The 14,168-nt window shown below is 40.6% G+C and overlaps 1 protein-coding gene and 2 long non-coding RNA genes across 3 annotated transcripts; 1 reads left to right on the top strand and 2 right to left on the bottom strand.

Moving 5' to 3' along the window:
• Positions 1–1,096: 1,096 nt before the first annotated feature.
• LOC131685409 (uncharacterized) lies at positions 1,097–5,478 on the top strand. Its single transcript, XR_009304789.1, has 2 exons — positions 1,097–4,740; positions 4,803–5,478. It is a non-coding gene; the product is annotated as an uncharacterized LOC131685409 (long non-coding RNA).
• Positions 5,479–5,702: 224 nt separating this feature from the next.
• On the bottom strand, positions 5,703–6,918 carry LOC131685407 (uncharacterized). Its single transcript, XR_009304787.1, has 2 exons — positions 6,189–6,918; positions 5,703–5,934 (listed from the first exon to the last, which is right to left on the bottom strand). It is a non-coding gene; the product is annotated as an uncharacterized LOC131685407 (long non-coding RNA).
• A 5,495-nt stretch (positions 6,919–12,413) lies between these two features.
• Positions 12,414–13,529, bottom strand: LOC131685403 (protein cereblon-like). Its single transcript, XM_058969104.1, has 4 exons — positions 13,328–13,529; positions 12,915–13,117; positions 12,666–12,843; positions 12,414–12,609 (listed from the first exon to the last, which is right to left on the bottom strand). Exons 1-4 carry the CDS (start codon positions 13,440–13,442, stop codon positions 12,563–12,565), a joined length of 543 nt encoding a protein of 180 aa, XP_058825087.1. The 5' UTR covers positions 13,443–13,529; the 3' UTR covers positions 12,414–12,562.
• Positions 13,530–14,168: the final 639 nt, after the last annotated feature.

Here is a 14,168-nt window from a genome sequence, read left to right as displayed (position 1 = left end):
TGTCACACATAGCAACAAATCGACCAAACGCTAGTTTATCTCGGGATGGGCAATAAGATGGTCGGTCACGATTTGGAAGATTTTCGGACGGATCTTCGTGGAATTTCTCACTTGTGACCGTCTTTTTAGTAATTTTGGACCACTGGGTGACGTCCATCCTGGGACCTGTGTTGGACGATTTTGAAACAATTTTTAGGCTTCTCAATAGGTTGATACATAAAGGGTGGGGGACATTTTGTTCAAAGTACATTCTTGCTACTATTTGTACCCACTGAGACGTCCAAAAAATTGTTTCAAAATCGTTCAACACGGGTCCAACGATGGACGTTTGTTGAACGGTTATTTGGACATTTTCCAAATTGGTCCAATGAACGTCATTCATTGGACGATTTTAAAACCAACCGTTCTTAGAGGGTACTAATTGGCATTTTGAAAAATAAAATCGATTTTGCTACATCGATCTTTTTAATTCGAAAAAATCGATGTTATCAAACATCAAGCCGACAAAAATCGATGCAAAAAGTCGATTTTTCGAGGTAAAAAGATCGATTGTGGGAAAAATCGCGGCTTTTTCAATAGGAATTTTGAAAGAAAAATCGATTTCACCGAAACGAATTAATTGAATCAATAAAATCGATGTTGTCAAACATCGAACCTAAAAGTTCGGATGCAAAAAAAAGATTTTACAAGCTATTTGTTTACTTTGCACGATAGGAAGACATCTGACATGTTCGATTGGTAGGTTTGGCTTCACTCTGGGTGCACCTCTAAACATAAACGGTTCGTTTCAAAATCGTCCAATGTAAGACCAACGTTGGACGACATCCAAATAACTGTTCGGCAGACGTCCATGGTAGAACTCGTGTTTGGCAATTCAGCCTTTCGACGAGTTTCACGTCGAACCAACAGGAACACTCCATTATTCTTCGTATTGCATTATGCTTGTTCGTTTCGTCGATTTCGTCCAGGTCTCTGACAGGCGATATTTTCTCCACGGCAACCTTTGTAAAAATTGAAACAACCCAGTTAAACTCATTCCGGAACCGGTTCGGAATCCTGAATGGAGTCAGTATGGATTCCAAATCAAATGCAACAACCGATTCTGAGTCGGAATCGGTTGTTGCATTTGATTTGGAATCCATACTGACTCCAATCAGGATTCCGAATCAAATTCCGAATGGTTTGACCGGAAACCCAATGTAAAAGCATGAGTTAGGCCCACCATGTGTCAAAACCTGTATATCGCAATATTCTTGCGAGAGCGGTGGTATTGTCATTTTTTATTTCTTGTCGTTTTTCATTCGTTCGTTCATAATAGTTTTTGAGGTCGTTAGCCTCTACTCTGGACTGATAATTTCAAAGGTTGGTATTTAAATTTTGTAGGAAAGAAACGGTTGATGATTAGTGAAAAACAGATTATGGTATTCCGTTTCACAAAATTACAGGACGTTTAGTTTTTGTGCACATATCCAATCGGGTTTCTTTTTTGTTGATGATGCCGGGAAATATACGGCTAAGACCGTGGTGCTTTTCACCATGCAATCGGTTTACCCGATCGAGGGTTAGATTGGCTATCTCCAACTTCTGTGAATGTGAAGGTAGACGCAAGTATCCTGAGTTCGAACTCAATATAGATCAGTCATGACTACAGGCTGCAAAACTATGTATTCTCTTGGATTAAAACAAGGCGGGCGGATTTCTAACTTATGGATCGTTAGGATATTCATTAAGGTGGGCTACCGTTTGATTAATAAATTACAATTCAGAGGAATTTAACATTTCACCTGGTTTCTTGTCCTTATGAAGATTTTAATATTATTGGACATCTTGTCGAAATAGGACATCGTTGCACCAATCTAGTATGTGTTACTTGTGTATTCATAAGTGCATGAATTGATATAACCGTTAAATAATATGACCTCCCAAGAAAACTCCCTCAAACACTGATACTGGTTTTGGATGGCCGGAATTAAGAAACAAACTGCATAGGCATGGCTATGTCATATCGCGGACAAGTTGTCCAATTATCAATTGGTGTACGTGGGCATAAATGTGATGAAAATTGTTCCAATTTTGAATAAGCTACAGACAAGGTAACAGAACATACTCCTCATCGTATGTCCTTGAATATTCACTATGGATTACGAGCTAATCATAAGCGGCAACATTACAAAGCAAAATTCATGTTGAATATTCGCAGATACACGATATAGTGTCTGTTGCTCCTGTGCTCTGCTTTAACAAAGTTGAAAATACCCTCACATTATGCGTTTTGATAACTAACTATTAATGCAACCGATATAGGTTTGCTATACGAATACCTATAATCGCAAGTTAGTCTCTTGTAGATAGAGAATCCCATAGAACATGGGAATGACTTGCGATTATAGGCTGTGTAGCACTAAAGTACATTTTTATCACTAGATTCGTATGAATTTTATTCTGGGTGTGCGCAGATGTCGTATGGAGACCAGCTTTGCTGTGCAGTACGGATTGATGATTGATTTTAAAATGTCATTAAGTTCCGTTGTCAATGAGAAGCTTTGCTGATCAGTGCCCCTGAAGTATGTAGTACTCTAACAATGCGAATAAATTAGTGTTTTGTGTACTGCTCAAGGCAGCTGACCGAAGACTTGCCTCGTTACAGCTGAATCCGACTTTAACAAAGCAATGTACCATTTTAAGCCTTGGTATCCTTTTCCATTGCGGAACTTGACCTGTTGCTTCAACAAATAGTGCTGCTGATTTATTAGTGCGTAAGACATTTGAGAACAAGCGCTACTGTTCTATTAACACTAAGTTTCGGTCTTTTCATCTACCTGTCACTTTTAAATCAGATTTTACGAACCGTTAAACTAGGTTTGAAAAAGAAGCTTGGGGGACGAAAAGGCCCTAAGACTTATTGACCAGACTTATTACCAGCTCAATACTTCCTGTACAACGAGAACAAGGCTTCTGATATTCAGCCTTATTCTGCATTACAACGAATTGATTTTTCGTACAAATGTGGCGATCTGACATTGAAAGTTAACCGAGCAATGAGGAATTAAGAGAAAAACGGTACAATCCCAAGTAACCATAAGCATTAATCCATTGCACTATTGGCTCGTTATTGAGAATGCAAAATACATTCGTTTGAAAACGCGATCCGTCGTAATGCAGAATAATGCTGATTATGTCCATGCTACTTACACTTAATTCAACACTCAATTCGATAATTGATATATATATATATTTCTCAGCACAACAGTTATTCTCAAATCTTGTGTTTGCTCACAGCACTACACTATTCCACGACACTTATTGCATTACAAATATTCCTCAACTCGACGATACGATAAAATACATTGTTTTTAACTTCTTAAAATTATACACGTTCACTCTCGAGTGTTCTAATAAAACATGTCTATTTCACATTAGTGAATAACCTTACTGTTCTTTTCAACCACTTTTATGGTTACAAAACCGGCTTATGGTGGTTGTTTTTTGATGGGCTGTATTCTGACAGCAAATATTTTCAACACAGTTAAAAGCAATGCTGAATCTAAAACCCATGTAGTTACTATCAATTTTTGACATTCTGATTTCAACCACATACGTAGTTAAAAAACCAAATTAGGTTTTAAGTTTTTGGTTTGCTGGATTGTGTCCAGGATATCATTCAACTAAATGCTTTCCCTGAAAACAAGGAATATATTTAGAAATATGCGAGCTAAATTTTAACTAAATTTTTAGTTATTTTTCCGAAATTCTTGTTAATTTCAACTAATCTAAATTCAGAAACAGGAATTAGCAAATAAACTGATTTCTGTCTTTCCGTGTAGGAATTGAAACTTTTCATAGTTAGCATCATACTGTTGAACTTCGCTGTCCAAGCATTCCTGACATTCTTCCGGGTGTTGCATGTGCATCTACGCCCCCCGGAACGAACGGTCGGGGTGAAACGGATAGTAGATTCTTCGTATACCACTAACCGTATCGTGGGGGATAAAACATTCCTTCTTCATAGCCTCCAACAGTTCTTAGTGCATCTGGTGTAGGATAAATCGATTCCAATTTTGAATTAGACTGATCAGATTGATGTTAGCAATGTTGCTTCGGTCCGAAGAAAATATTAACCCCAGGGCAGCTTCTTCCGGAAAGAGAATTCCTTACAACAGCAGTGCGTAATGGGTCGAAGTGACAGCTGCTATCTAAACCAAGACTATTGAAAACTATAGGTAGGATTATTCAAGATTAGCTAAAACTAGTCGAGATTATTTTGGGAATAAAAAAGTTCACTAATTTATAGCGCATTGCGCACATAATAAGTGCGACTGAAAGTGCGGAAACGCGAATAAAACTGCGCTTTTACATTGAATCGCCTTGGTGTCTATTACGCACTTATGTATTATCCAACGAGGAATAAGTGCGCCTCATACATGAAAACGATTCAATGTAAAAGCGCACTTTTATAAGAAAAATCGCACTTTCATGGAGTCCAGTTTTAAATGCCACGAATAATATTTTAGTCCAACGTTTATGGCGATTTTGCTTGAACCTGAAACTGAGTCAGGTTCTAACCCCAACTGCTGTCAGTTCATACATTTTGACAGCAGTTGGGGTTAGGAACTGACTCAGTTTCGCCTCAAACGAAAACCACATTAGAGTGATTTCCCCCTAGGGGTGTGGATGTTTTTTTATAACCGTTGGCTGAATTTTCGTGAAAAAGTATATGTCGCCACGCGATGGGAGTACAATGTACGATTATTTCAAGTCAATTTGAACAGCTTTCAATAAATATTTTCTTTGATATTTCACAGGTGCCATTAGGAGCCTTGAGGACAACCATAACAACTGGGTGACTAAACAGAACAGCGGGACATTATGATTTAGAGCAACACACCACCGTTCTATGAATCGTTGGGGTTTGCACCATGCGATGTAGAATAATATAGTCAATGAGACAAAATAACTAATCGAATGATTCACTGCGTATAGTTTTTCTCATGTTCCCAATCTTCTATTGGCAGACAGCCGCTTTAAATAATCGGTGCAACGTCGTAGCATTATTTAGTGGATTCTTGGTGGAAATGTGGTGCTTCCTGCCGATGTTGGTGACTCGAAGGCAAACCGAATAAAAGGGCTCCAGATTGAAACAGTTAAACATATAGGGTAGATGATTTAATTTTTCTCAAACTATTAAGGTGCTACACTATGTTCCGATGAATATACTGGAAGAGGTAGAGATTTTGTGCGAAGTAGGGATACCAATTTTTTATCCCATAATTTGAACAGCAGACGATGTGTTCGGTTAGGTACAATAAATAGATAGGCTACGATGATATAAAGAGATGTAACCCTCTCAGTGGGAGGCACGATTCTCGAGAGTCTAAGATAGAATATTTATGCAATTTCACCCGATCGAAGTGAATTATAACTCTTACAGAAACATGGACAAATATATTGCGAATGAATAAATTATGTTTCTAAAGTAAATTGCTTTATGTATCGAAAGAAAATATCCAGTTAAGTTATAAAAGTTTGCCCTCTTGCTTTGGAACAATTCAGCAGTTTAAAACTCTCTTAAAATTAGACGTGCACACTCTGGGAGCCAAAAGCGATATACGAAGAATAAACTGAATCGTAATGACATTCTATAGAGAAAAGAAAGGAATTTGGCTTTTCTTTCATTCATAATCTTTAGTAAAAACAGCGTGTGGTGATATTTCATTCGTTTGTCTATTCCTTATATAGTTTTAGTCGAATAGTTATCAGCCAGCTCCAAATCGCATTATGGCACGTTGAAATCTCGTATCGAGGGTATCCATTTCCACGTGTAGCCTTCAAAACTGCATGATCGCTGGTCCAAATAGCAGCTGTGTATCAAAGATGCTAACACGTTTCACTCGTTGTAATTTCGTAATTTGTATTGCCATACAAAAGAGCCTTCAACTGAAAGAGTACAGAAAAGAAACAAATATCAAACTGAATTTATTGAAAAACCCCGGGGCGGTGGATTGCTCTCGAGTTGCACTTTCTAGCAGAAGAGCAGGCCACTGGACGTGTTTCATTCCCACTTCTGCTAGAAAGTGAAACACCAAGGCAATCCACCGCCTCGGTGTTTTTCAATGAAAAACGACATGAATGAGTTTACAAATGAAAAAGTATTATATCTTCAGTATAATGGAATCACTATCAGTGGGAACCTTGTTTAAGCTTCCGGGGTGAAGTCTTCTCACTACATGATCTTCTTATTGGCTCCTTAAAACACTACACAAGATCTTCCTACACTAGTTTCTAATCTGATTTGGATTAATCGAATTACACATCATAATTACACATCATAATACCAATACACAAAGGTGATTTATTGTTCGCAATAGAATAGAATTTATCATCAGGCATTATTTCAACCGTACATCGCTCATCAACAATTTGTCATTTTTGTTGACATGGTGTTAAAAAATATCCACTCTCGCTAGCTTACTATTCGGAAAAACAACAACAAAACTCCACAAGCACTTCCGGAACTTTTTTATGCTCCGATTGTAGTGAAAAACTTTTGCTAATATATATTTTTAATTGCAGAAAGATTTAAAATGTGATTGAAATTTTCGTTTGCTGCTTTTAATACTATATGTAAACAAAGTTTTTTATCTCTTTCTGACTGGTAACGCAACGCATGATGACACACGAAAGAAAAATTGATAGGAGAAAAAGAGATGATCGATTTGTTTTGCTTTGGTTTAGACATATGCACAGGGTTGAACATAAGTTCCACTGCGATCCACAACGTCAAAACAGAACGGAATCGGAACGGAATTTCAGCTTATCTGGGCCCTCATGGTCCAGAATAAGTAACGCTCAAAACATTCATGATGTTTTGGCGAAAAGTGCTCTTCTAGCTTAGTCCTAGCCACAATATACGGATCAGTATTTTCATCCTCTTCCACATCAGCTCCGGGTATGCCATCAAACACCTGTTGCAATTCTAGTCCAGCAATCGCTAATAATTGGATTTTTTTTATCGCGCTGTCGACAATGCCTGCCGCAACCATTACGCGTTCAAAACCCCGAATCCATCCTGACCAAACACTACGCACTTCCGACGTAGGAAGATGTTTAAAACGGAATTGTTGCAGATTGTACGCTGCCGGATTGAACGTGGGTGCTGCTTGTAATAGCAACACCGGATTATTATTAGGTGGTGTTTCATTTCCGTCGTTCGACGCCATTCGTGGTTATATATACTGAAAAAAAAACAAGAAAATAACGAATACAATCTCTTTCCATATTCCGATCTACTCTCTTGGAATCGATTCTCTGAAAGTGATCAATGAATTGAATCATTGACAGTCACTAGAAATTGATCACAATTTCGCAAGTGGTCGATGAATTGAATCATTGACAGCCACTTTTCCTTTTAAGTGGTCAATGAATTGAATCATTAACAGCCACTTACTACTCTAGAGCATTTTTCCAACGTTCATTTCTTCGTGAAACAACTTCAACCTTCTAGTCGCTAGATTGAGGTTATGTTTACTCTTTTCATGCCATACCGAACAGTTTTATAGCGTGGGTTTTTCGTTATAACCTACCTCGAACCGGCTCTTCAACCCGCTGATGCAAATCTCGATGTTTTTCCGTTCAATGGGTTTCTCGTGAATTTCTAAACCAAACTAGCAATGAAAATACTAGGTTCGAGTGAAAAATAAAAAAATCCCGTATGACTGCCGACCTACTCGCGTAACGTGTATTGTAAGACTGACTAAACCGTGCTGCTAGTATCGAGGGCGATCATCATTACAGATGACAATGTGTGTGTAACATACAGGTAGTATGTACCACACTGGAGGGATTTCGCGGATCTTTTGCTATGAAAACACTCAACCTTCTTGACGTCTGTCTTTTATTGTGTGATGTTCGTGTAATGCTATGGGTTTCACTGGTGGGTTCACTGGAACATACCGTACTCTATGGTTTGTTGGCAGCTAGATGAACCGGCGAGCGCTCGCTGATCGTCTTCAGATCCGGAATTGTTGCGAGGATGATCTCGTGCAAGATGGCGATGGCTGGTTCCTAGGGTGTATGGTTCAATGCTGGGATGGTGGGTAAAATGGCGGTCCCAGAAAGGCGTTCTGGGCGAGGTGTCCAACAGGCGCTTCCTTCGTTGGCGAGATCGGTTGGCGACGGATGAGACCGACTTTTGCTAGACCGAGAAGGGTGGGTGTCCTTGGTAATTAGGTCCTTTGTCCGAGAGTCTTTGTCCCTGATTTTCGTAGATGATCAGAGAACTGATAGCTGGTCCTTTACGGTTAGACATAGGTGACCGTCAAGTCACCTAGGCCGATGCGTGTGCGGTGTGTCTCCGGAAGTTCACAACTTCCGGGAATGCCAAATTATGGTAAGTACCAAAAGGTCCTGTGGTGAAGTGAAGACAACTCCTAAATTGGAGCTAAGTAGCGATGGTTCAATTCGGCACCAAGATGGCCTCTCAATGTAGTTACCTGAATGGCTGGTACATTTTTACTTCACCTTTATATTTTGAAAAACTCTATATAATCTTCAGACACGTCTTACGCGGTTCTTGCCTAGTTCCTGAGGATTCGACCTGGGTATGGCCACTGACGATCCCCTTTCCAATCGGGCCCTTTTAACAGCTAGTCCCACCGGTGTTGTTCTGTATGCTTGAGCTGTACTCTCAATTTGTTTTGTGTATGTTTTGAGTATATCTTAAGCAACTTGAATGTTTTTTTTATTGAATGTAAATCGCGACAAAGCCGGCCGGCACAGCGTGCGGAAAGCACTACGAAAAGCACGCCCCGTCCATTGCGAGAACGTCAGCCTCCAGCGTGGCAACGGGACTTCGAAATGGACTACAGTGGATTCGCTCTCAGTTGAAAATCTTCCGAGTTCGCTAATGGAGATGAAGAAGCGACCCGACTGGCCTCAGTGGAAAGTAGCCGTTCAGGAGGAGATGGAAGCGTTGGAGAAGAACAACACTTAGTCCTTGACGAAGATTCCCGAAGGTCGTGTCCCGATTACCTGCAAGTGGGTGTTCCGACTGAAGCGGGACGACGACGGCGGCGAGAATCGCTACAATCGCGGATTCACCAAAAGGTATAGTTTTGATTACTCCGAGACTTATTCCCCAGTTGCGAAGCTAGACACACTCCCGGCGGTGCTAGCGGTCGCAAACCACGAGAAGATGGCGGTCCATCAAATTGACGTAAAGACCGCCTTCTTGAACGGTACGATCGCTGAGGAGAGATACCTACGAATCAGCGTGTTTTTCTGGAATGTCTACTGCGGCGGTTCAATATGCAGGAGTGCAAACCGATTTCCACGCCGATTGAGTGTCGTTTGCGGTTGCCGAAAGGAGAAGAGTCCAAACGATCGGAGAAGCCGTATCGTGAGTTGATTAGGTGTCTCATGTACGTCGCTCTGACATCACGGCCCGATCTGTGTGCGGCCGTCATCTATTTCAGCCAATTCCAGAGCTGCCCGACGGAAGAGCACTGGGTACACCTGAAGCGGGTGCCACATCCGTGGCACGTTGGACTTTGGACTGGAATTTCGAGGAAACAACGAGACACCGTTTATGGAAGCGTTTTGTGATGCCGACTGGGTCAATGATCCTGTGGACGGGAGCATTCCAGAGACATTGAGCCAGCCTTGGGTCATGGGCTCCGGGAATTGAGCAGGGGTGTTGAGGTGGACAATCCCGTAGTCATTCGACCTATGCGGCGAACTTCCTTCGCGCGCACCTGTCAACAATAACAACAATCAGTTAGTAGAAAACTATTATCAAAGAAACACGTGGTTAATAAACAAATGTTCTTTTTCGCTAAGTAATCGGTTCTTACGTTTTTATTCCGATATCCGAACCATTCCCTCAATGATTCATGTACATGCATCTAAGCAATATGTAAAATATATTTTTGAGATACACCTTGTGTATAGCTAGGATATTACGATACTACTCAGTCGCTGCTCACTTCAAGAAAATGAAATTCGTCAAGGAAGGCCCGATTCGCTATGACAGCCCATTGCCGGTTCGCGGTGACATTTACTTTTTTCACTTTGCACGTCCCGTTCCAGGTAAACGTAACACTACAAACAACTGATAACTGGATGATGTCCTGCTGGAAGATTCTTAATGCTGAAGTTTAAAAACACAATCCAAACAGAACCCTCTAAAAAGGTAGTCGATGCTTTTCATACAAATACTGTTTTGGTCTACACATTCTCGATGTTGTTTTGTGGTACTTGTTAAACTAGACGTTTGCTTCCATTTTCCGGTGTAGAGCGAACGAATGCGCGCCTTCCACACTTTCCAATTTGTTCCAAACGATCGATTATTGTTGCTGCGTTGCTGATGCTACTGATTCCTCGAGCGGCTTTTTCATCGGTTGGAAGAATTAACACACAGCATTTTTGCTGTGTGCTTTTCCTTCTGTCTAGTAACGCTGGTAAAAGTGACCAGTATGCTGTCATACCAGTAATGGTAGTTGTTGGTTGTGTGTGTTTTTATGTGTGTGTTTTGTTGTTAAGGGCAACGTTAGCCCCTTAACATAATTTGCAACGGCACTGCACTTGCTGGCGCAGGTGTTACGAATTATTTGCAAACCCGTACTGGTGGGTGAAACCGTTTGATCTTGTATGAAATCAGACTACCCGTCTGGAAAGCGCGATAAAGGTGTTTTTATACAAAAGGATGTGAAGTTTAGTTCTATCGATGAGTAGATGATGCTGGTGAAGTGTAATTGTTCTTCGTGTTAATGTTGAAATCTCATGCCCCGATTAATGTATACCGCAAGCCTTCGTGTCAAATACAAGCAGCCGCGAAATTGGTTACTCGGCCTATAATAACGGGAATACCTTCTAGAACGTCCTGGGACTAGCTCAGGAAGTTCTGGGTAATTCTTATTAGAAAAGTTCGTTCATTTTTCACTTTCTATTAATATCCCATAGTAAATTATCAAAGATTTGTTCAATTTCAGCTTGCTTCCTGTGCTGCTCGAATCGGAATAAGAACGAGAAGAATCACAGTGATCAAAATAAAAGGGAACGAATCCTCAAATGGTTTGAAGTGCATTTCCCAAGGCACAAAGGTTTTAACAAGGACGCGATGGGATAAATTGGATCAATTTTGAGTTAGCAAGATGGATATTTTGGAATGAAAATCGACATATTTTAAAATGTGGGACGCTTTCCGTGACGCTTAGCCATGCGGAACAAGTATTTGAAATCTGGGACGGCCAGTCACTAGTCAGTAGGCTAGTCAGACGTTAAATCTAAATACGTAACACAACAGAAATTTAGAATCAAATGCTGAGAAGTGATTTGATAGACTAACAAAATCACTTGTGTGGGCCTAACGAAGATATATACTTTGTGACCACCGCTGGCTGCTACTCCGTTATCGATCTGGAGTAGCTGTAATTGCACAGTAGATAATTATGCTTCGAAGTAGCGGAACATCTTTCAATGCGCGACTCCTGGTAATTCTAAAGTGTTTGTTGATCAATACCGGCACCGGCCAGGCCCGAACGTAGCTCGTGGAAGGAAAGGAATGTTAGTCCGATACTTGCTTTTGCTAGAGGCTATATATAATAATGTGCACTCCACAAGTATCACGGGAGGAGGATATTTGTTAGTAAGTATAGTAGTTGGGTTCTACTTCTTCATTACCGACGGCAGAGAGGTGACTCCACTATATGGACTACATATAGATCCATCAACTCATGGACTAAGAGGTCTTTACTTCCCTTCCGAAGGAAGGTATACACTCTTATTCTTGTTTACGACGAATACCGGATTCGTTCGAAAGTGATTTGAACGAATAGTAAGCCAATTTGACTACAAATAAATCTAATCAGCAAGTGACTGTAAGAATAAGGCCTCTGTTTGAAACAAAGCATAGAATTCAGGACTTTCACTTGAGATTTTTGCACATAATAAATCAAACAGTCTTTTATGTACAGTCTTTATTTACAATCTTCTGAAATCGACCTAAAGAGTGTATTGACGCTGCCCACAAAGGTTAAGAACAAATGATTGATCTACTCCACGAAACGATTATTTCTTCAATTCACCAGAAAACATCACTCCAACACTCGCTTTACTCTGCCTAGAGTATTTGTGTATGTGAAAAAGAAAATTACCTACAAATAGTAATCTATCTACGATGGTTTCTATCGTAGCGTCCGCGATTGTTCCCGTAGCGATTCCCATCGCGGTAAGAATCGTACGGACGATCCCGGTAATCTCGGTTCCGATTATGATGCTGGAAGCGTCCCGGGCTATCGTATCGTCCCCTACCGTCATATCGACCGCGGAAGCCGCGGTAACCACCCTGGCCACCACCGTGGAAGTTGCGTGGATTCCAGTTTTCCAACAACGGCGGAGGTCGCGCTGCTTGAGCGCAGTATGCTTGAAACTCGGCATCATGCTCTGTGAACCGGTCCTTGAATTCTTCTTCGCATTCACTCAGGAACATCTGATCCTCCTCCGAAAGAACATTGATGTGCCGCTTGGGGTCAACCATTTTGAACACAGAAACTTGTATTGTCGGTAGTTAGTCGTCCCGTAGAACTTTCTCTCGCATTAACAGTGAGTTGACGTCTGAAAGAGATAAAAGTTAGCTTATATATAATATTGCTAACCAACTGAAAACTTACATCTCTCTGATATGACGTTGCTGTAGATTAGAGCGTAGAACCCGTTCTCTGTCGGAAAGTAGCGCTCAGATGTGGCGGTTTCGGTTGGTTCAAACATCCAACCCAAATGCGTTCGGCACTTGGGGCATACGCACAGTTTCCACGCGTAACCGGGAAACCACGAATGGATAGTACTCCACTGAAAACAAAATTTTCATAAAGAAAACATTTGTAACGTTCCACACTACACGGAGCAGTAAAACAACCTACCGAGTCAACCTTGGCGCAGTATGCTTGCTGAACTACGATTATCTTAAACCGAATGCCAAGCGTATTCTGGACTTCCTGTACGGCTATTTGCCTCCCCACCTGCAACGTCTGATTGGTAGATCCGATGGCCAATGGACTGTGCTTATCGAGTAGAAAGTTAGACAGACTGATGTCGTGACCACATGAACGACAAATGAAGAAATCTGCGAATACATATATACTATATTAACTACCTAAACTGAGCACTTATCCTCCCAGGAGCCTAATTAGATTAAACAAGTAGAATGTACCAAAGATGAAAAATATTTTATCCGGACAAGTTGTCTCTTTACATGCACCGAAGAAAAGCTTACATGCTACCTATAATCGCGAACGTTGGGGTAAACAAAAAGAGGTACTTTTCACAAACTTACCTTCAATTACTGTCTCCTCCAGAGAGGAGTCCAATATTGTCGCGGTAAACAATTGAAAAATGAGAAAAACTACCAACAAAATACGCATCAATAGCCGACTTTCATTGCACTTCATAGCTTTTATGGAGCTGAATGTATAAGCCTCTTGGTGCGGATGGCAGTGCAAGATTTGCCGCTGGTTTGACAGCCGTTAATCCGTCAGGCAATCGCGGCCAGCGATGCCACATGTTTTTGTGAAATGTCTGTATCAGAATAATTAAAATGTCTGTAAAAGTCTGTAGATGGTTGTGTAAATCCTATTTACACTAGGTTATTACTTTAAAAGTAGCATGAAATTAGAAAACTATTGTGAAGGAATCGTTCGAATTCGGATAGAATTGTTCTAGTGCAATTTTGTTAAACACTGTTACTCTTTTAAAAGTCTGTAGATTTCAGATTACGTCTGTAGGAGACCATCAAAAGTCTGTAAAATACAGACATATCTGTAAATCTGGCATCGCTGATCGCGGCGCCGGACGTTCATCGAATGTCAAATTTTCAGCGGCTGCAGAGATGCCAGATTTGCAGACAAGTCTGCAAATTGGCAGACTTTTAATTTTAGCTGCAAATTTTTTCGATGACGCAGATATTTGCAGATTTTTTAGTTTGGTTGCAGATATTTGCAGATTTTTTAGTTTGGTTGCAGATATTTACAGGTTTTGAATATAAAGGCTTTTGGTTACCTTTAGCTTTCCTGACATTTTTGTTCTTCCCAGACCTTTAAAATTATTATTGCAGACATTTGAAAAAAGTACCTGGCATCTCTGAGCGGCTGCAAAGCGATGGCGGCGGGCTAATTTGG

The sequence above is a fragment of the Topomyia yanbarensis genome, chromosome 2 (genome assembly GCF_030247195.1).
Source record: "Topomyia yanbarensis strain Yona2022 chromosome 2, ASM3024719v1, whole genome shotgun sequence".
Taxonomy (NCBI): Eukaryota; Metazoa; Arthropoda; class Insecta; order Diptera; family Culicidae; genus Topomyia; species Topomyia yanbarensis.
This window is presented reverse-complemented; position numbering and strand designations above follow the sequence as displayed.